The sequence below is a fragment of the Malassezia sympodialis genome, genomic scaffold (assembly GCF_000349305.1).
Source record: "Malassezia sympodialis ATCC 42132 genomic scaffold, msy_sf_9, whole genome shotgun sequence".
NCBI lineage: Eukaryota > Fungi > Basidiomycota > Malasseziomycetes > Malasseziales > Malasseziaceae > Malassezia > Malassezia sympodialis.
In genome coordinates this window covers 589,178-610,698 of record NW_017387807.1, presented here as the reverse complement: position 1 = coordinate 610,698, position 21,521 = coordinate 589,178, and the positions used below count along the sequence as shown (strand labels likewise).

The following is a 21,521-nucleotide window of genomic DNA, read 5'->3' as shown; positions in this document are numbered from 1 at the left end:
CCCGAGCGCGGTGTCCGCACCTAACTACATGCTGGGTACCTGCCACGATCCCGTCGTGCGCTGCGCCTTGAGCTTAACCAGATGTGTGAGCAAGTCATTGGCTGGCGTCGGAATCCCATATGCCCGGCCCAACTCGCCCAGGTAGCCATTGATATAGTCAATCTCAGTCCGTCCTCGCCGGCTGCGGATATCCTGGTGCATGCTGCTCCAGTTGGTGGCCGTAGCGCGCACAACATTTTCGACCTCGTGTAGCATTGATGCCGGCTGTAGCGATGCGTCGAGCAGTGGCAGTCCATCGGCATCGGTCTGTGTAAGTAGATCAGCGAGTGGCAGCGAGCTTAGATGCGCCACGTCCGCCTCGCTGCTTGTCTGCGCCGCTTTCGCGTCCCGCGCATGCGCTTCTAGCACCTGGCTCGCTTCTGTGCACAGCGCTCGGAAGAGTTCAAGCGCGGAGCTCGCACCAAATAGCTCGCCATTCTTGCAGTCGACAAGCGCTGTCGTCGGATTGATACACGCGTTGACAATTAGCTTTCGCAGTGCTCGTAGCTGGAACATGCGGATGCGCTCCCAGCGCACATCGAGTGGGAGCGACAGCAGAAGCGCAAGCGTCGAGCGCAGTGAGTATGTCGCGTGTGTGTCGGGGATCGCCGCCAAGTCAAGCTCAGGGTCCATGGTATTGGAACTCGACGGCAGCGGCCGCTCCACCGCGCCATGGGTGCCGGGCACTACACCCAGATAGACAGAGCCAAAACCTGCATGCACTGTGTGTAGCGGGCGCTTCAGGTAACACCCGTGCGTCGTGCTCGCCAGGATAAAGTGGGGCCGGTGTTCGGGCCGCGGCCACAAACGCTCAATGAGCTGGTCTAGCACGCCCATGCCATTCTGCAGTACCACAACCGTCGTGGCCGGCGTAATGCGTGTGATGAGGGGGCGCAGCGCTGCTAAAGTCGCATCGGCCTTGGTAGCGACAATCAAACTGTCGATCGGCGCTGGCGGCACGCCTGGCGCCTCGCGTGGCACGCCGTCCGCATCGGGCACGAGCAGGCGCGGCTGCGCCGGGTCCACAGGCGACACGAGTTCGAGCTGGAATCCGTGCTCGGTCATCGGCACGCCATCGCGCTCCACGCTGAGGTGGAAACTTGTTCCCTGTGCTGGCATCATCATTGGTCGGTCGCGCATGTGCAGTGTGAGGCTCGTCCGCGCCGGGTCTGGCAGGTACGGCGCGACATGCTGTGGCACGAGCCAGCGAGAAACGCGTGAGCGTGAGACCTGCATGAGCCGCTGCCTCACAGATGCACGCAGGTGCGTCGCCACCAACGTGCCAAGCGCACCCACGCCGAGGACATGCACATGCATTGTCAGAGCGTCCGGCGTGGTGCACCACAAGAAGGACGACGGCCACCCTGTGCTGACTCAGCCCCCCACGGCGGTCCAGCCGCGCCTGTGCGCCACTTGTCCGACATGCGGGGTCGCAGCCTGCGGGCGTGCGCCTTGGCGCTGGTTCTTTTCGTGCTGTGCTTTCGCTTCAGCGTGTGCGCCGACGACACACCCTTGTATGAGCGTGCCATCGCACGCGTTCAGCGTGAGCGCCAGGAGCTCATTGGTTACATGACTCATAACACGACGCGGCAGGGCAACTGGACGATGCCCCAACCCCTCCGCGACCCGCGCCTCGATGCTTGGCTGCAATCCAAGGAGAAAATGCATCAAGATGATCACGCATTTTTCGCCAATGTGAGTGGTTTCTATATTGGCAGCGTCGCCGCCCACAATGTCAGTCACGTTGCCAAGGTGCAGATGCAGGCGCGTGGCTCGTTTGTATGGGAAGGTCAGTCGCCGCTCACCACCCAGGTATCCTTGGTACAGGTACCCGTGCCGCACACGAAGCTTGCACGCCTATGGGGAGAGCTGACAGTGCATGCACACGACACGTCCGGCGCTCGATCCGTCACTGAGCTCGACCTCGTGGGCGTGTATGTTCCCGAGACAGGTGAAATGTATACTGTCAGCACGCCGCAGTCCTCACCGCAGAGACTGGATATCCGCACTGTGCTGGGCATGCTTCCAGAAAAGTCACCCTACCGGAACGACACGTACACGGCGTGCCTGGCTGACCTGGATGAGCGACTGCATCGACTGCAGCAGATGCTCGAGCGGGGCGACGCTGCACCGGCACCCGCCAGTCTAGGTCAATCAGACAATAACTGCACCCTCCAGCTGTATGGTCAGCTACAAGCTGCTGGCCCTCCATCGCGCCAAGCTTCGCTGGACCTCGTGGAGCGCGAGCTACGTGAGCCGACTGGACTCGCCTTGCCCCGTGCACCTACCCTTTGGGTGGACTGGGCTGGCACGTCTGGCGCATGCGGCTTGTACGTATCGAGTAAGGCGATGGAAGGCTTGGCACGGGCGCAGTTCTGGAACGACGTACGATACTATGTGCTGGGCATGCTCGTCGTACTTCTCGTCCAGCTGGTCCTTATGGCTAAAGAGTGTGAGCGGACACAAACGCACAGCGACATTGCACGTCTTTCGGGCATTTCTCTATTTATTCAGACAATGCATGACTCTTTTATCAGTGTCTCACACCTTGTCCTGGGCTTCTCGATGGAGGGCTGGCTCGGACATGCTCTCCTTGCAATGGGATTTATGGCCGGTACTCTGTCAATGGTGTTTGAGTACCGCTTAGCAATGATGATCCTGCGGCAATGGACCCAGGACCACCGCGACACGTTGCCACCGACAACTGCGCGGACGCGCGAGGCGGACGCTGCTCCCGAAGAGGACAGCGAGCAAGACGAGATGCATGTGCCGGCATGGCGCGCCTACATCGCATTTGTTCGACGTCGTATGCACATGGCGGTGGAGGGAGTCTCCCGGCGCCAAGTCATCCTCGTCGTAGGCGCGCTGGGTGTTTTTGCCCTGCTTTTATGGTCGCCTGACCTGTTGAATATGCTGCTTGTCCCTGTACTCTTCTCGTACTGGCTTCCCCAGATCATCTATAACACTCAGCGCCGCTCAACGGGTCTCCATCCTAGCACCATTATCGGCATGACACTGACGAGATGCTATGTACCGCTGTACCTCTTTCAATACAAGTACAACCTTCTCTTGATTCCGCGCTCGTCCTATGTGTGGATCCCCATCGGTCTCAGCGTCGCTCAGATGCTTCTCCTTCTGGGCCAGACCTATCTCGGCCCCCTCTTTTTCCTCCCACGCATGTGGCGCCGCGCCGAGCAGCAATGGGACTGGCATCCTTCACCAGAAGCGCTCGCTGCGCTTCTCCCATCCGATGCTGAGATGGCACCTGATCCAGCGTCGATGCCTTTGGGCGACTGTCCCATTTGTCTCATGCCTAATGACTGGGCGGCCGAGACTCATATGCCTTCCAAAAAGGGCCGCTGGCGCTCCACGACGGCGCCATCAGGTGTCATGGTGACTCCAGTATGTATGAGACACTGACATTAGTGCCACCACATTTTTCATACAGCGTGTCTTGTGTCGTGGATGGAGATCAAGCATATTTGTCCCAGTTGCCGCGTACCACTACCAGAGTATGATACCCAATTATATAGGGGACTGGGGTCCCATGGATCCAGGTAGGCCATATGGTGGGAACAGCATCGACCCACTAGCACTCCCTGACGACTGCTGGTTTGACGCATTGGTATAGTAGGTGCTGTTCGGCATCGGCATAACGCTTGGTGGGCGTACCGAATTGCCAGCTCCCGCCCCACCCCGGCCCGTCGGGTCGTTATTCTGGTACTGGGGACACGCATTGTTCGTCGACATGTGACCCACCATACCGCAGCGTCCACAGCGCCGCTTGGTGTTGGTCTTGTTCGGTAGCTTTTTGTAGTCGCCAGACAGCCCCTCGGCGGCTGCCTTGGCATTCTTGCGCTGCAAACGACGGTCCTGGTTCTTAACACGCGCAGCAATTTCCTCCTCGAGGCGCTTCTTGCGTAGCGCATCTAGAGCTGCATCGCCTGTGGGAACCAGCGACTCAGTCACAATGCTCTGCTCTTCAATCTCCTGGCGCTGCTTCACGTAGGCATTGATAACAGACGGGTCACGCACAATGTGCTTGTACCATACGCCGTTGAACTAGGTCAGTCAGTGCACACGTACCAGGCGCTTAACTAGTAGAGGCTTGGTGGCCTTCTGCTCCTGAAGCTTCTCCTTGCGCTGCTCCTCGCGCCACAGCTGCTCTTCCTTCGGCGTGACTTTGGGGGGCTCAGGGTTCGATAGTGCGGCGAGCTGTGCTCGCCAAATCCGGTCAATCTCTGAGCGGTAAATCGCCTGCTGTTCCGCCACATTGTAGCGGTGACCCGACTTGGCGCGTGCCTCCGCCTCGGCCGCCAAGCGCTCATCTACGTCCTCGCCCGCACGCAAAAAGATCTCTTTCATGGATACACGTACAAAGCTGAACGCCTCACCTCGTCCACTGGGGTCTCCTTCACCATGTAGTTTGAGCATGGCCTTGCCCTGCGTTGCATGCAAAAAGTTTTTGCTAGTGATCCATGGTGCCAAAAGCTGCTCAATCTCCAGCTTGCTTTCGTCACCATCATCTTCCGCACCTTCGGCTGTCTTGGTGAAGCCAGCATCCAGCAAATGCCGCTGCCCCACCTGCATGCCTTCCACCAGACAAATGTGCTCGGGCGTGAGCAGCTTTTGCAGCTCTGCCTCGTCAGGGATTGGTACATCCGGTTTGAGACGCCAAAAGCCTTGGTGCACATCACCCGATTTGCGGTTATACACCATAAACTCTTTCAAACGCTGCCGCATTTGTAATTCATTCTGATCAGGAAAGTACTTCATCACGCGGTGGATCTTGATGCGGTGCGCATGACTCTTTTCCACCAGCTTATAGGTGATCATTTGTAAGCGGTACTTGATGTTGTTCGTTACAAGACGCGCGTGAGGACCAGGAATCGGGGTCGTCGGGTATGTCTGGCCCACCACAAACAGGTTCGGGATGTCCCGCAGATAGTACTTTACATCTTTCTTTGTTGTACTCCGGATAAACAAGAACTCATTCTGCGACGATTTGTGCCGGAAGAGGGGGCCACGCGTCATGTTGTTGTACAACACTGGCTGCGTTTGCCCAGGCTCAACACTTCCGAACTTCATGAACGGTGACTCATCTGTCGTGTCCAACACAAATGCCTCACCCAACTCCGCGCGCGGAATATGATCGTCCTTGGCATCCTTTTTCCGGTAATAATTCACTAGTAGACTGCCCATGCCAATGTTCGAAAGCAGCGGTGGATACTCTTCCGAGTATTCACACAGGATAAAATTACTGGCATCCTTGAGAGTCAGGTCGCGTGTGCTATGCAGCACTTCACTGGGATCCTTGGACTTGCGCTCACCATCTTTGGACTTGCGCGATGAACGTACTCTCGAAAACGTGATGGGCATGTTGGAAGGAAACTGGATCCGCGGCCGGTGCCACGAGCGAGTCTCGTGCTTCGAAAGCCGCGTCTTGTAGAAGGGCAGCTGCAACTTGATTGCAGGCCAAGCATGACGTACCACTAACTGTCCCAGCGTTTGCCGCACGCGGTGCCTGTGTTCCTTGCTCAATTCGTACATGCGATCGTTTGACAGGTTGAACGGATCCAGCTCGCCCACGTACTTGCTTGACTTGAGAAGATTGGGCGGTGCGTCCGCACGTAGCAGCGATACCTGCTTTTCGGATTGTGTCTTTTCACTTTCAAGGATCATGTCCGCATCATTCATGTCCATGATCAGACGATCAAATGGTCGAAAGTTGCTGTGCGGGTTCCAGATAATATTTTCAAACCAGACACCTTTAGACAGCTCGGTGTTGCGCGGGCGGCTAATATCTTGTAGCGTAGGTCTCGGCGTAAAGGGAACGACACTTTGCTCGTCCGTAGGTGCCTGCGGTAAAACCACACGCTGTTCCCAGTCATCCACTTCAACATTGTTAATATTTTCCGTAATACGATGGGGTTCACGGTCTTCCACATCATCATCATACAGCACTTTGCATTCGATATGGGCCATCGAATGCTGCTTGCCACCCATATAGGGTCGTGCGAAAGAGGCAACTGCCGACAATTTTGTTTTTGGTTCGACATGCTGCGTCGACAACAGCGTCTGCTCTTCTGTTATGGGGGCATCAATATCGTGTACAGGTTTTGCATTCTTTGGAAGCTTGCCGACCAACTTTCGGCGCTTAAGCGATCGTGTACCAAACATTTCAGTAAAGTCCAAAATCTTCCCCGGCTGGAAGTCAGGAAACAATTTTAGAGCCTCTGACCGAGGGCTCAATACCTGCTCAGCCATCTTCTCGGTTTTCGGGGCCGTGATGGTCTCTTGCTGTGGTTCTTTCGCTGGCGCGGGCTCTCTCTCTTCTTCGTCGGCAAAGTCATCATCCTCGCCACGGACCTTAAACGTGCCGTGGCGCAGAGGTCGGATGGATGAACTTACGGGTTCTGAAGGCTCGGCTTTTTCTTCCTCATCCTCCATTGCCTCATCTCTGACTTCGTCCTCTGCTTCGTCATCAAAGTCATTGCGATAGATTTCATCGCGTTTCAGGGCTTGCGCGGAAGTCACCTTACTACTACCCAGGCCAATGCGACTCAGATCTGAGTCTGCATTGACAACGCCCAGGTCCTCGAGCAGCTGCCCGAGGGCCAGGCCGCCCAGCTGGGAGACCGCCTCGTCATGCTCCGTGTCCATCGTACAGTGGAGGAGTCGACGATCGAGCGTGTCCGTAGCCGACGGCGCGATCGGGCTTGGCACGTGGCTATAAGACTGGTAGCCGAAACAGCGCTACGGCATTTTGGTACGCGTGGGCAGCCAGCGTAGCGAGTGACACGCCCTGGATTCTCGCGACAACCGCTGCGACCTCCCCGATTTGACATGGCTCGCAGCGTCCTTTGACAGCTGTCATTGGTGACCACTTCTCGGGTTTAGCTCTCGGCGGCGAGTACACAGCAGCTAGCTCTCGCTCCTTTGCCTTGAACTCGTCCAGGTACTTGGCAGAAGCATGCGTGGGGCGGATATCGCACCACGGGGCGTCTACCATTAGTTAAAGAGCACATACCTGTCTCTAGAAGGATCCTGTGCAAGGGAATCCGCTTCACAACATCCAGGTTCTCCTGGGTCTTTAACGAGCAACCATTCACGCCGATGTAGAGTCCGAGGTCGAGCAACTCATGGAGTTCTTCTGCCGTACCCGTGAAGCTGTGCACTACACCAACACTTCCAGGACTACTTTTGTCCGTCTGTATTTCAGGTGGCCGCAACGAATTCAGGTAAGGCCTCAGGATGTCCACAAAATCCTTATGCGCAGCTCGTGAGTGCAGGAAGAGGGGAAGTCGGACTTTGGTGGCCATTTGTAGCTGAAGGTCGAAGCAGCGCTTCTGCGTTTCTGCAGAAGCAAAGTGAAGACGGTCATAGTCTGCATAAGTCTGTGGCACATACCTAGTCCACATTCACCCACAGCTACAATGCGGTCATGTTCCTGGATATATTGCTGCAGTCGCGACACAAACGCTTCAGGACCGCCTTCATAGGTCTCCATGTCTGAACTGTGTGTAGGGTGACAGCCTGCCGTACAGAAAAACGAGGAACGCATATCCGTTAGCTGCAGTACAGACGGAAGCTCTGTCAAGGCGCCAGCCGTGATAACCTGCGCCGAGACACCAGCCTGCTCGGCACGTCGAATAACATGCTCGAGATCACCTGCATAAGACCCTTAAGCATACCTTCATGCTTCTTTTTCCCATGATACTCGCCCTGAAACATGGGATCACCTAAATTAACGGCAATCTCAATATAGCGTGGCACAGCTGAAAGGTTGGCCATGGCGTGTCGGAGCATAAGGATCTACTCCACACATCACATCACTCCATGCCCCACCAAATTGTGTATTCGTTTGACTGCGTATCGCCTTGGTCCTACATTGGCTACCATGTGCTGCAGCGTTATAGTGAAAAATGGCCTATTAAAATTGATTGGCAGCCATCTAGTCTGGCATATGTGATGAAGTTCGCCAACAATCAGCCTCCCGTGTCTGTGCCCAACAAGGGAGCCCATATGATCCATTTGCTTCAAGCGGCAGATCGTATGTACGGAGGTACGTTTGCACACTAATTCAGTGAAATTAAAAATACCCTCAAAGTTTCCCTTTGTGACCTTCCCAGTGATGGGTATGCTGCGTGTCATGAAGGAAAGGTACCCTCAAAAGCTCAATGAGATGATCAATAAGTGCCTACATGAAATTTGGCACGTAGGCCATCACGAGCTAGACCGCGAGGCCCTGGAGAAAATTTTGCAACCTACATTTACTGCAGAAGAGATTAGCACCCTGCTTAACACTGCTTTTTCAAAAGAGACCCGGCGTCTTTTGGCCCAAGAGGCCGAGGCCTTAGTGGATCAGGGCGCTTTTGGTTTTCCATGGATTGTAGCCACTCGTGAATCTGATCGTGCGAGTGTTGCAGCGTGCGTAAAAAGAACTAACGAAAGGTTTGGTGTTGAGCAAGTGGAACGAATTGCTGCTTTCCTGCATGAGCCCTACTTGGGTCCCATGGCGTCTGGCGTAACGCCTCGCCTTTAAGTAACATTTATCGCACAGGAACCAACGAACGCAGACAATATATAAAATTGTTAATTCATTCTGGTTAGGCACTACATACATCCAAGTACAGCATGGAAAGGGGAAGAAACGAGGGACACATGCGCACTGGTAGGGAGTAAAGGGGAAAGATACCTTGATTTCACGTCATTGACTCAATGAGATAGCCACTTCAGTTTACAAGCTCTGCGACACGCTCTGATAGCCATGTTGGTAATGAAGCGAGGCAGACATGTGGCCCTGACCATGGCTCTTGGCGCCCTGCGACCTGTGTCCACTGTGAGAGCTCTGGGCACTGTTGCTACTGTGGCCGCTGCGGCTGCCATAGTACTGGCTCACCTGGGAAGGAGAGAGGCCTGTGTCGCCAAGGATGCCCTGCGCAAGAATATCCGACATATCGTTGCTTTGGCTTTGCGACCCCGAAGTGCGGGTGCCAGAACCGCGAGAGCGCGTTAGGCTGCCGCTAGACACCGAGGTTGGCTTAGCCGCAGACGAGCTGTTGTTACGAGCGTGTGTTGCATTGCCAGCATGGTGATGCGTAGAAGCAGACGTCGAGTCCAAAATCGACGATGACGAAGACGAGGGTTGCGAAGACGAGGTCGAGGTTGAGGACTGCGACGGCGACAGCGATGAAGACGAAGACGAAGACGAAGACGAAGACGACGGCTGCGAAGACGATGGCGACGACGACGACGTCTTAGTATCTTGGCTCGACGACCTGAAACCAGCCAGAGGGTCCATACCAGCGAACAGCGACACCGACTGGGTGATGCCGAGCGAGCTTAACGCCTCAGGCATCTGTGACGTTGACATCGTAGCCAGAGAGCTCAGCACCTCAGCACTCAGTTGATGAGCACCGCTACTGCCGGATGTACGTGAAGATGCCGATGTGGGCTTTGCAGAAGTACTGTTCGAAGAGGACGTCGGCGACGACGACGACGACGACGACGACGACGACCCAGAAGCCGTTGAAGAAGCCTTGCCATGGTGATGTCCCGTACTCTCAGCTTGTTGCTTCGACTTACCCTGGCCTGAAGTAGACGAGGGAGCACTAGAGGTGCTGCTGCTGTCGTTGCTGGATGCCGTGTTTGTCAGGTTGCCACGACCAGCACCACTGGTGTTCGCTGCAAAGGCACGGCTCACCTGAGGGTTCGCCGTAGCGATACGCGAAATGATGTGATTCATTTCATTGTCTGAACGTTTCTTCATTGCAGGCACATTGAACAGTTGAGAGGCAACATTATCCAGGCCATGTGAACCATGCGATGCGGTAGCAGACAAGGCTGACGTGGGGCTAGCCGACGCAGCCCTAGTTCCAGTTGCCGACGCGAGCGAGCCCGTACGAGAACTCAAATTCTCTGGCAACGAAGCCGAGTTCAGCTCATCCTCCAAACTCTTATGAGACGTCTTAGAGGCGTGGTTTGTCTTCGTGCCTGTGGCTGTCGCATTTGCCGACTTGGTAGAGTGTCCACGATGAGAAGAGGTCTCAGGCGACGACATCACCGATTCCGTCGCATGGCTGCTTCCGCTGGACGACGTTGGGCGAAGACCTTCGGGGATCAATTGCTGACCCTCGGACTCAAAGTGCGCCATCATGTTTCGGTCAGCACTGGTCGGAGTGCGCGTTGCAGAGCCACTAGACGTACTGTTAGGGTGACTCGCAGTATTGTTCGAGGTACTCTGAGTGGGTCGAGCATGTCCATGATCGCGAACCAAAGACTCGAGCATGCCAGTGGGGACCAGTGGCACGTACATTATGCCACCAATATTCACAGGACCACCTAGTTGCCCTTGGGGCGAAAGAATGTGGTCTGCTGCGCGCTGGCCATTCGCACTGCTCTCATCCTGGTCCTGCAAGTTCAAAGCTTCAAGGTCCGAAGGGCGCATCGAATTGCCAGCAGTACTTTCATCGAGGTTCGACTCCGAGTAAAGCTCAGAGTCAGGAACCGCTCCAGGTGTCTCCGAGTAAGCATGGCGGCGCACGTGGTACGAGCTGTCCGCATTCTCAATGGTGAAATGAGGCGACTTCTTCTTCGTCTTACCGTCAGAAAACTCGACAAAGTACACATTGGAGTTCTTAGGGTGCTTCGGAGCCTCCGTTGTGTAGTTCGTCTTGCTCGGGTTCGTGCCATCGATGTTCGAGGCGAGCTTGGTAGTCTTCTCGTGGCCATCCTGGCCGACCGACACCAGAGAAATAGACATATGCTTCCAATCCTTGGAACCCGACACATCAGGGTTCCATTGGAGGACCAGAGGAGCTCCAGGACGTGTGGCAGGCGGAGCAAGTGGCTGAATACCAGTCTCCTCCTTGTTCACAGGAGCAGCACCAGCAAGTAGACCAGTGGCAGTTACAATAGCGGGAAGTACAAAGTACTGCATTGTAATAGTGAATGGGTAGAGTTCAAAGAGAGTGAGATCAAGGAATGTAGAAGGGTATGCGATCAACGCTAATACCGAGGTGTGCCGGTTGCCAGAACCGAGGGGGGGAGGGAGGGGATGAAGAACTAGCTCGATGCTGCTTTGCTTAAAAGCTTTGCATAACGTACAGCCTTCGACACTAAGAAGTGGCGTTCAACTACGTAGAAGCTGGATTTCCTGGTGCATTGTTCCGAATGGCCAAAATGTTGGTCCGACGTACATCCACGCCTGTAAACTAGAAAATGATTGGAGTGGAGCATATGGTCTGTGCGCCGAAGCTAGTCATGAACTTCTACACACGCGTCAAAATTATAACATCACGCCACGATTTGCTATTCTAGCATGAATACAAGGGGGCAACTCTGCACGTACCTTCGGATCTCGAAATTGCTTGGTTCATATGTGCGATCTCAGTGGAGCCTTGAATGAGAGCTCGACGTAGAAGATAGGCAGTGCTGTGATCGATGTGGTGCAGCTCTAGGGATTGTGCCACCTGATCAATTTGTCCACGGATTCGCTGATCGAGAATGAGCGTGACCAGAAGGGACTCAATCTCTTGCGCAGACTGCTGTAATTCCTATGGTCAGAAAGCCGTACTTACATGTGCGAGCCGTTCGAGTCGAACGCTGCGATAAGGCTTCACGTACTCTTGAATGTACTGTACACGGAGCTCATGAAGTACATCAGGTAAATGAATACGGATAAAGTCATCTTTCATTAGAGTATCGCGTGACTCATTCACAATAGCAACAGCCTTGTGAACATCACGGCATTCATATGCGCTCAAGAGGGCCACCAGAGGAGCCATTTCCACATCGTCTTTATAAGGCTTCGTCTCTTGGGAATCGAATGGGTTGATTCCATTGCCCATAAGGATATGAGCGAGCACAAGGTATTTCAATACAACTACCCGTTGGGGACTCCCTGCTTCGTCGTAATTGTTGAACGCCTGGAAGAAGTCCACTTGAGCAGCCTGCCAGTTTTCTGTCATCAGTGCAGGTCACTTACTCTCCGCCATATGCATTTTGCCTCCATACTCTCGGATGATTGCAATTGTGCATGGGTGTGGAATTGCATTATCGATTCCAAGTGCTGTCTCATACGATTTCTTGAGTTACCACACTTTGACGCACCTTCACCATGTCGGCTTTGCCCATTTTATCGTACATCTGAATTTCCATTGAGAGTAACTCCAGCAGTGTCGTGCCTTGTCCCTGGGAATTATACTTGCCGTCACCGAACTCGATAGCACGCAAACTTTGCAGTGTCTGGGTGTCAGTCCAAGCGCCATACCTTCTCGAGTCTTGACCATGCACAACGAGACAGCCAAGATCGTGCCAGCTTGAGCTTTAACTTTACTTTAATGCGATCATAAATTGATGACGGTGCAAGTTCTTTTGGGATATCATAGAATGCCTGTAAATAATCCAGCGGTACAACCGAAGAAGCTGAAACGAAGTCTAGAAGTGAGTTTATCGACTTTTCGCTGCTGTCAACCTTATTGCACATACGCATAATTCTGAGTAACCCCTGCGTGCATGTACGAAAATAGGCTTCGGTAGGCCCCGAGTGCTTCTTCATACTTGCCTGCTAGAGATTGAATCTTCGCTTGCTGTTTCAATGCCTTGAAGCCCCTGCATGTTAACTACGTCGCATACCATTCAGATTTCGAGTTTTCTTGTTCAACTATTTCCTGAAACTCATAGAGAGCCTGTTCAGGTTGGGTAGTTTTGATGCCTTTGGTCAGGCTGCTCAACTTACTCTTCGCATTGTAGTACTTGTTCTCGATCTGCGCATCGGCATCCTCCTCCTCTTCGTCATCTTCGTATTCGAAGTCATAGTCCTAAAGTCAGAATGGAAATGCATGCCTCCTCGTCATCTAAAGTGTCTTCCATCATGAACTTTGTGTGAATTCGCCCTTCGTACCTCCTCGTCCGACATGATTGAGTGTGGAGCAAGCTCAATGTCGAAGCACGGACGCGCACGTAATGTCGTAATGTGGATTTATGCGTAATGCCCACGGTAGTGGATCGGGTCGCACCGACCGACAGAACCAAACTTAAGCATCGATCGACGTAAGAATGGTTCCGACAGTACGTGAAATCATGAACTTAGCAGCTAATGACGAGCAGGAAAAGCTATCAGTGTACCCTGAACCCGATAAGGAGACTTACGTCGTTGAGACTACCACTGAGCTGGAGCGCCAAATTTCCAAGCTCCGCCAGACAGCACAGAAGTACACGGGTGAGGCGTTCCGTTCGGTTCGCTCGGGTGTCGACTCTGTCGTGAATGTTGAACATCGTGTTGAAAGTATGTCAGCAGCTGCTTACATGAGACCGTATGACCAAACTTATGTCTAAGGACGAGTCGCTTACTCCGAATGGCCTGTATGTGGGCGTGGCTACCTTGGCCAGCATGGTCTTTACTCGCTACCGTATGTATTTCTTTGTTTACAGCAGGCGCGTTCCCCGTCCGCTGGTTTGTTCCTCCCGTGGTATTTGCAGCATCCATGAAGTACTTCCTGCCAAAGACTTCTGATAATTTGGTCGAGTACTACGAGAAAAAAGAATATCAGTATGCACCCCAGTTGAGTGAGACTCGGCGTAACTACTGGGAAAAGGCTCAGCAGTATTGGTACACTGGTGTGGATCACCTCACGATGACGGGAGACAAACTTCGTTCGTTGTTCTCCACCGGTGTTCAGGACGTGCAAAGGTCAACAGGATTACAGATTAGCACTCTGCTTCCGCAAGAGAATAAGACTGTGCCTGATAAGGTGGCCACCCCTGAGGTGTCTGGGAAGAAGATCATCTAGGTATACGATAATATACATACAAATACAAACTAGCGGCTTGATTTTTCGCGCTTGGATTTTGTGTTTGCCATTAGTCGGTCTGCTAAAGATTGCCCTGCCTTGGAAAGGCCCTGCGTAATTCTAGGTGATGGTCTCTGGGTGGTGTGTTCCAAGTTGCTGGAGAGTTTGTAGCGCCTACCATCTTGAGCTTGTCGCCAAGCCCGACGTATATCCGGGGTCGTGAATCCCGGCTCACTCGAGCTAGGTGATGCAAGAATTCGACTAGAGTCCCAGCCTATAGTTCGGCGAAAGTCAGCGTCCTGCAATTCTCGACGCAGTCGAGCTCGTTTTTCACGTCGAAAGCTCTTCCTCATTTGAGCATTTTTGGAGAATGGATCTGACCATTGTTCAGCAGAGAGCTTTTCAAGTTCTAATACGCGGTCCTGATGAACAGCTGTTTGGGTTTTGCGTAGTTTCTCTTTCTCTAAAAGTGCGAAGGCATCTGCATCTTGCTTCTCGGAAGGATCTACTGTGTCAGCCGCATATACGTGCCGGAGCCAAACACATGATCATCTTCGGAGGGTTCCCATTCTGTAACCCTCTTTCTTGCACCTGATTCAACCACATATTGTGAATTCTTGGATGAGAATTATATCAACAAACCTTAGGGTCGGTACGAATCTCGAAAAAGGCTTGACAATTATGGCATTTGCACAGGAAAGACCAAATGGGCGTTGAGTAGTACTGTGAAACCATTTTTTTAGTAGCATTAAACCGCACACCTTGAGCAATATGAATATTACAGTTCCCACTTTCGTTAGTTGTAGGCGTGGTACGAACCACCAAATATGGAACGGGATCTCAACTTTGGTTAGTTTGAGGATACTTACATCGAACTACTCGGGATTTGTGCGATATCCCTTCACTCTTCGGTCGACTGCGATGGATTTCCTCTCTCTCAGATTCTTCATTGTGAGGGCGATAGCGCCCCACTGTCCATTAGCCCTGCCATGCGTTCACCCACTGCCAAAATCCTGCATGCCGTGAAGCGGTGCAGTTACAACCTCCACTATTCTATGAGAGTAGTCGCTGCTCGCAGTAGTCCCAGTACTTAACCCGGGCCGGGTCAGTGTTGCGCAGTCGAACGAGAAGCTGTGTCAGTAGCTATTGCGTACTAATTCAGCAAGTTGTCTTTTATTAGTATCACCCGCATCCATGGCCTCCAAGGACGCGTCGAAGAGCCATTCAAGTGCATAAGGTGACGTCTGGTTCGCTTGGTCTTCCTCTGGATGTTGAGCAGCGTATGCATGGTCTTTGTTTGATAAGAATTCAGTGGCCCTTAATTCAAGATTTATCAATGGTCTGATCGGAGATAGAGATTGGTGAAGCCTAGTCGTTAGAATAAAATCACCGATGCGTACCCCCTGAGATAGTTCCATGCACTAGCATTATTCGGCGCCATTGCCACAATTTCAAGTGCATAAGAGATTTCATCCTCGCGCTTTTTTTCTAGTGAAGGATCCAACTGCTCCCTGTATTGCAATGCAGGTCCGAAAATACAAAACCAACGATGATTAAAAGCACTGTTATTACGAATATCCCGACGGATCATCATATCGGTATAGGCCAATTCAGCATCCCAGAGTTGAGGAAATTGTGATGCACCTGGAGAGGACATGCCGTGTTGGTTATCACCAATACCCCCAAAATAGACCAACACCCATTGTCTATAGGCCCAGGTATGGTAGTTTTTTGCGTCGACATTGAGTGTTGTCTCGATAAACTCCATCTCATTCGAGGGATCGCCAAGCATAGAAACAACCAATTTCCGGTGCTGCCTAGATATCATGAGAGCATATACACATACCAGACTTGATAGTTTTTCATATTTTCACGAGCAAATTCGTTCAGGAAACTGATTTCCTCTTTCAGCAAGGTCTTGTCTTGTCTACCCTCTGCCATTTTCATTAAAACTGAGGCGCGGTACTGCCAAATGGTATAGTTGGAAGGGTTGATCTGCACCAAGTGCATGGTTAGAGATAGGGCCCTCTCAGAGACCTCAACCTCCCCATTATGAAGACTGAGCAGGGCTCGGAACAGGCCCATTGCCTTCGAGTCTACAGGTTAGATAGGCAAAACGTACATTCAGGGTCATATAGGATGGGGCAGAGAGGCTCTGGGCCATCGTTAGGGGGCATAGGCTCCAGGTCTGACCAAATTGATGCAGTCATATCGAGCTCAAACATGTCTTGGGACAAATCTGACTCTGTGATGGGGATTTCTTTAAGTGCGACCATGTCACCTCCGTCGTGCTGGTTCCATGCAATGTGGAGGGCCAAACAAAGAACGTAAGTAACTAGTTGTTCAATTCGATTCCGAACAGTGGTTTGTGAAATGGGGACCAGCAGGCATCTTAAGGGGTAAATACACACGTATTCGAGTTGAATTGTATATAGATTTAGCTCCTATAATAAGTATGATCGTGATAACATTTATCAAAAGAGTTAGTGCATCAAATTTCAGAGATTGACCAAAGTGTACGTCAATTAATAATGACTTGGCGATACCCTGTGAATAGACCCTGTACGGCAGATTGACATTCACTATGTCGTACTTTAGGCAAGCTAAAGTAGAACCAAACAATCTCTCGATGTGACTCCGTCATGAAACAAACGATCCTATGGTACATGTTTCTACATCTGTGCTCAAATGTTGTAACATGGGTATTGGTTGATGAAAAGTTACAAGAGAAGCACAAGGGATGCGCAAATCGGGGCAATAACAAACAGCAAAAGCGGGATAGCCGTCTTCAATCCACTGCTCAAGAAAAGGATAGGGAAAATATTCTGGTACTTTCCTTCGCCGTTAGTACCTGAGAGGGGCCTAAATGCAGCCATCCTTTCAGGATCATTTGAATTCAAGTCAGCGCATACAGGGATCTTGCAAGCGTCAGCGGCATCAACTTTAGCTTGAATGCGGTACCAGCATGTCGTAGTCTTCTCGCCAGTACAACACGTCGTCACTATTGATTCAGTCCAACTGGCCTGCTGGTTCCCATCCAAGTCGTTGTTGAACGTACAGGTGCCTTGGGCTGTATCAGCAGAAAGTGTGGCTGTAGCACCCACGGCAGCCGAGCCTGTATGCTCAAGTTGATTAGATGCACTAGGTGTAGGACCCTGGCTAATAGATGACGATACGGTCCCATTTGTAGCACGAGCAACAAGTGGTGCTGGTATAGCGTTACTGAGGTCAATAACCAAGAAAAACATACATGTCATCGATCAGCTGTGCAACCGCATTGCCGATTAGCACAATTGTAAAACATAAAGCGGCAATATTCATACGCATCATAAATATAGTTATGATATGGAAAACAACTCTAGTGGACCTCAACACACCAGATCGCTCGCACAGCGGCGACGGGAGGAAAAATGCGTGCTCCACGTGCAATCGCGTGCCTCATACCCACCCCCACAAAACAAATGTGGGGAAGAATGGAAAATGATTGGTCTATTTGATAGAGACACATGAGGGAGAGTGCTCTTCTACTAATCGTGTCATAGCAGCCATTAGATCGGCTTTGAGGTCCTCAAAGTCCTCGAGACCCACAGATATGCGCAAGATTCGCGGATCGATGTCCGGTGATGCAAGGACTCTTTGTTCAATAAGAGATTCCACACCTCCCAGGGAGGTTGCGGGCTGCGTGTGAGTCGATCAATAGAAACGTACAATAAAGTAAGACAAGTAGTGTGAAAGATACTTGGCATACGTTTCATTGGAAACAAGTATTCCAAAAGTAGGCGAGCCACCAAGAGGAAGCTGAGAAGAAGGATCAAAGTCATGATTTTCCCTCACCGTATCTTCGAGTTCCTCATCCAGCGTTACTCGAGGCTGGAGCGATGAGTGCCACACCTGTTTGATAACGCGCCCGTGTGCAATCTCAACTGGTACATTCGCGTCCGACTTTTGGCCTTCTGTGAGACTGTACAAAAACTTGACTAGCTTTGTGGCAGTCTCGCTCTGTCGCAGGACGCGAAGGGGCATCGTTCGAAGAGAGCGAAGAAGCAGGTAAGTCTCGAGATTACCAGGCACACGACCATTCTCAGAACGTTCTTCCCAGAGATGCTTAAAATTTTTGTAGCTTTGCACTGCTAGAACACCCATAAGAAGATCAGAGTGGCCGCCAAAGTATTTCGTGCCAGAATGCATGATCATATCTACACCGTGCCGAAAGGGATCCTGAAGAGGGGGTGGTGCGAGAGTGGCATCAACAACCATGTAGCCATTGGCTTCATGAGCACGTCTTGCATAATGTTCCATGTCTCTGGCCTCACCCGTTGGATTTAGAGGGGTTTCTACCCAAACCAATGTTGCTCCGTGGCGTCGATCCGAGTCACCAGTCGCTGGCGCCCCATCCGAAACGGGATAATCATCATCCAGATCTATGACTTTGACGTTTCTTCCTGCACAATATTTGTGAATCACAGCATGCACACCGAAGTACCCGCGGCGAATCGCGATCGTCGACGGCATATAGAAATCTAATGCCGACGCAGCAGCTGAAAGGCCAGATGAATACAAAAGTGCATGCCCACCTACCATCTTGTTGATGACTGATTCTGCACGAAGGCGCGTTTCTTGTGTGTAACGGGAGTATACGTGAATGGCAGGATTCTCAGGCCGCTCCTCCATACTAATGCCGTTCTTGGCCAGTTCGCTATCAGGATGGGGATGTCGAAACGTGGTGCTCATAGATATAGGAGGAGCTGCCGGATAAGATTCAACTTCATTGTGGTCCGGTTGGTCTGCATGGATCGCTAGTGTTTGGAGCTGGGGTGGGGGTAGATACGACATGCTCGTAGAGATGTAACGAGTCACTTCGCCCACCGTTTATGTCTGACTAAGCAGAAGCACAGTGCCAAGGCCTAGTGGCGTGCTGTTCTCACACCATTGCGAACGGACCTCGACATGGGACAAATCATTTCATCCTTGCTTCCCCCAGTTCTTCAACCAGTGCGTTCATTTTTGTAACCGCAGCACTTTCATGCAATCTACGACAATCCTGTGAATCTATTCCTGTTGGTGCTTGTTGCACCTGTTGTTTATTACTTGTTCCTGATTCCAGATGCGACATCAGAGCTCAGTCAGCCATCGGTAAAGGATGCTAAGAATATTCATTACAACAGCCAGTACTCTACGCTTCCTAATTCGCATCCAGAATCGATAGAGTGGACAAGGTACACTCCTCGTACGCTCGCACTTCACGATGGTACGACTCCTGGAGAAAATGGGAAAGAGTCACGAATTCTACTTGCCATCAACGGAAACGTGTTTGATGTGACGAAAGGAAAAAACTTTTATGGACCAAATGGCGCATATGGTAACTTTGCTGGCCGCGATGCGTCGCGTGGAATGGCCAAGCAATCCTTTGCTTTAGGTACGGACTTCATACTAACACGAGATATGCTCACTCCTCTTGACCAGCCCATTGATACATTATCCGACTTGACAGATGCAGAACGAAAAAATATGGCTGACTGGGAGACCCACTTTGCAGGAAAGTATCCTATCGTTGGAGAGCTGGTCAATGAGGAGACCTTGGCGAAATAGACGTAGGTGGAGTTCTTTCACGCCCATCATGCTAATAGGGATTGGTCCATTTATGCGGGGTGCACGTACCATCAAACTGCCGAGGTGTGCGCAGTACTCACAGCGTGCTTCGGATCAGTTGTTCCGAGATGCTGTAAAAGAAGAGAAGATCTTGCAGCAGAAACAGCGACGGGCATCCCCTGGAGAGGATCCCGTATGGACAGGGGACGAGCGACTGGAAGATGCTGTATTACGAATGCTCATGGACAAGTACAAGCCCCTAAGAAGTGGTGCTAGTGGCAGAGACTCTGAACTTGAGCGCCTCCAAAAATCACAAAAACCGTCAGAGCGACCACTATCGAGCCTGGAAGAAAAACCTGTAGCACGAGCCAAGCCATATACGCCAGAAGGACAACCTTGGAATGCTGTCTTTGTTACGCCAACTCATGCGCGCGCGGACTCACCTAAAGTGTATCGGGGGCGCTATCTGAACGTTGAGGCACCTAAATCGGCCATGGCCAAGAAACTCGATACCATGGGCCTCTCACCCACTCAACTTCCTCTCGCCAACAGGCAGGCCATGGCCCATGTTCGGCAGTCGCTTCGTCGTGTAGTGGAAAACGAGCGTGTTGAAAATGCTGTGCAAATTAAATTGAATCACAATGGAAAGGGAAGTGCTTCCGTGGAAAGCACACAACAACACCGTCCATTGATAGCTATGGTGGGGGCTGTCAAAGGCATCGCGGGACTAGCTGAACAAAAGATTGAGGAAGCAAGGCATCGTGGAGTATTTGAGCGCAACTCACTACGCGGGAAACCTATTGTTGTGGACCATAATGAAGGCAATCCTTATTTAGGGCGCGAAGAATTTTTCCTAAATCGCATGGTTCACCGCCAAGGAGCACGACCACCCTGGGTCGAGTTGCATGTGGAAGTGAAGACGGAAGAAAAGACTTTGCGACAACGAATTCAGCATGCATGGATTTGTCGAGCGCTTATGTGCCTAGATGAATCTGAGGCCTGGCACCAGTTTACTCCTGTCAGAGTGGACTGGGGTCGTGTCGATAACAAGACAGAATTACCGGTATTCTACGTTGACGAGAGCATGGATGCCGGCCAAGCGCGACTTTTGAACTGGGTCCAAGGATTTCGTGATCCAGAGTGGATTCGACGCGAGGCCAATTTTCATGCAGAAGCTGTGCACCAACTCAACCAAGTCATCCGGCGGTACAATCAGCTGGCACCCTATTCAGCCAGAAAAATGCTCTATTCCAAAGATCTCTTTTTAAAAACAACATTAGACCAAGCGTACCCCTTTTTATTAGAGGCGGTGAGTGCACGTGTGCGTGGCCTACGATTAAGTGGGACTGCAAAAGCTCCCGATGGATTGAAATCGATATCACGAGGTTGGGAGCGCTGGTCCTCTTGGCTTCCCTTTACATGACGATACACTGGCAATCAGGAGTGGTTCACATACCTCTTGTTCATCTCCAGTAGCCTGCTGAGCAATGTCACGCGTAAAGTTGGCCTGACCACCACCCACCGGACCCTGCAAATTGACAACAACAATACCTGCATTGTGTTTATCCACATGGGCATTAAGATGATACTTGCGTAGCAAGTCCTCGACAGCGGGCTTGACATGAGCCACATGATCTCGTGAGTGAATACCTTTTCCGACGATGAGCTTCAGTTGAGGAAAGTTTTGCGCCTGGGCTTTTTGCACGGCTTCCTCTGCTTTGGCTAGGGCCTCCTTTACATACAGGCCATGGAGGTCGACCGTATCCGGCGGGCTGTCAGCGTTGTTAGCAGCAAAGATCCACAAGCGCGCTTCCCTATTAAGTTGCTCCATATTTTGTTTATGCATGTTGCCCTCGTTGCTTAGCTCTTTAGCGCGTGCGCCATCGCCTTTAGCATAGGCTGCCTTGGAAGCCTTAAATGCATTGGCCATTTTGTCACCCTCAGACCTCGCTTTGTTACGAAGTTCCTTGTAATGAGGATTCTGTGCATTCTGGTTATTGTCGTCAAATAGATGGATATCTGTCGTTCCAAGAATTTGCGCAGAGTTCGCAGCGGGTCCACCAGGTGCTTCATTGCCCGGCTGAAATCCTTGGGGAT

General features: G+C 51.8%; 8 protein-coding genes and 1 pseudogene across 9 annotated transcripts; 2 read left to right on the top strand and 7 right to left on the bottom strand.

Annotated features, from left to right (window-relative positions):
* Nucleotides 1-24: 24 nt before the first annotated feature.
* Nucleotides 25-1,356, bottom strand: MSY001_2083 (uncharacterized protein; the record flags this gene model as incomplete). The annotated part of the gene is made up of 1 exon (XM_018883918.1): nt 25-1,356. The coding sequence occupies one exon, from the start codon at nt 1,354-1,356 to the stop codon at nt 25-27; it is 1,332 nt and encodes a 443-aa protein (XP_018740630.1).
* A 105-nt stretch (nt 1,357-1,461) lies between these two features.
* MSY001_2082 (uncharacterized protein) lies at nt 1,462-3,459 on the top strand (the record flags this gene model as incomplete). The annotated part of the gene is made up of 1 exon (XM_018883917.1): nt 1,462-3,459. The coding sequence occupies one exon, from the start codon at nt 1,462-1,464 to the stop codon at nt 3,457-3,459; it is 1,998 nt and encodes a 665-aa protein (XP_018740629.1).
* Nucleotides 3,460-3,564: 105 nt separating this feature from the next.
* Nucleotides 3,565-6,702, bottom strand: MSY001_2081 (uncharacterized protein; the record flags this gene model as incomplete). Its single annotated transcript, XM_018883916.1, has 2 exons — nt 3,565-4,101; nt 4,126-6,702. 2 exons carry the CDS (start codon nt 6,700-6,702, stop codon nt 3,565-3,567), a joined length of 3,114 nt encoding a protein of 1,037 aa, XP_018740628.1.
* A 67-nt stretch (nt 6,703-6,769) lies between these two features.
* On the bottom strand, nt 6,770-7,833 carry MSY001_2080 (uncharacterized protein; the record flags this gene model as incomplete). Its single annotated transcript, XM_018883915.1, is given in 4 exon segments — nt 6,770-7,000; nt 7,035-7,436; nt 7,469-7,722; nt 7,734-7,833. The coding sequence occupies 4 exon segments, from the start codon at nt 7,831-7,833 to the stop codon at nt 6,770-6,772; spliced, it is 987 nt and encodes a 328-aa protein (XP_018740627.1).
* A 946-nt stretch (nt 7,834-8,779) lies between these two features.
* MSY001_2079 (uncharacterized protein) lies at nt 8,780-12,961 on the bottom strand (the record flags this gene model as incomplete). The annotated part of the gene is made up of 7 exons (XM_018883914.1): nt 8,780-10,975; nt 11,241-11,248; nt 11,393-11,537; nt 11,622-11,993; nt 12,154-12,323; nt 12,782-12,863; nt 12,947-12,961. The coding sequence occupies 7 exons, from the start codon at nt 12,959-12,961 to the stop codon at nt 8,780-8,782; spliced, it is 2,988 nt and encodes a 995-aa protein (XP_018740626.1).
* Nucleotides 12,962-13,360: 399 nt separating this feature from the next.
* Nucleotides 13,361-13,835, top strand: MSY001_2078 (uncharacterized protein; the record flags this gene model as incomplete). Its single annotated transcript, XM_018883913.1, has 2 exons — nt 13,361-13,454; nt 13,477-13,835. The coding sequence occupies 2 exons, from the start codon at nt 13,361-13,363 to the stop codon at nt 13,833-13,835; spliced, it is 453 nt and encodes a 150-aa protein (XP_018740625.1).
* A 513-nt stretch (nt 13,836-14,348) lies between these two features.
* On the bottom strand, nt 14,349-14,584 carry MSY001_2077 (uncharacterized protein; the record flags this gene model as incomplete). The annotated part of the gene is made up of 2 exons (XM_018883912.1): nt 14,349-14,451; nt 14,478-14,584. 2 exons carry the CDS (start codon nt 14,582-14,584, stop codon nt 14,349-14,351), a joined length of 210 nt encoding a protein of 69 aa, XP_018740624.1.
* A 2,944-nt stretch (nt 14,585-17,528) lies between these two features.
* Nucleotides 17,529-18,668, bottom strand: MSY001_2076 (uncharacterized protein; the record flags this gene model as incomplete). The annotated part of the gene is made up of 1 exon (XM_018883911.1): nt 17,529-18,668. The coding sequence occupies one exon, from the start codon at nt 18,666-18,668 to the stop codon at nt 17,529-17,531; it is 1,140 nt and encodes a 379-aa protein (XP_018740623.1).
* A 2,171-nt stretch (nt 18,669-20,839) lies between these two features.
* Nucleotides 20,840-21,504, bottom strand: MSY001_2075 (annotated as a pseudogene). The gene is made up of 2 exons: nt 20,881-21,504; nt 20,840-20,854 (listed from the first exon to the last, which is right to left on the bottom strand). Coding segments are annotated over exons 1-2 (639 nt in total).
* Nucleotides 21,505-21,521: the final 17 nt, after the last annotated feature.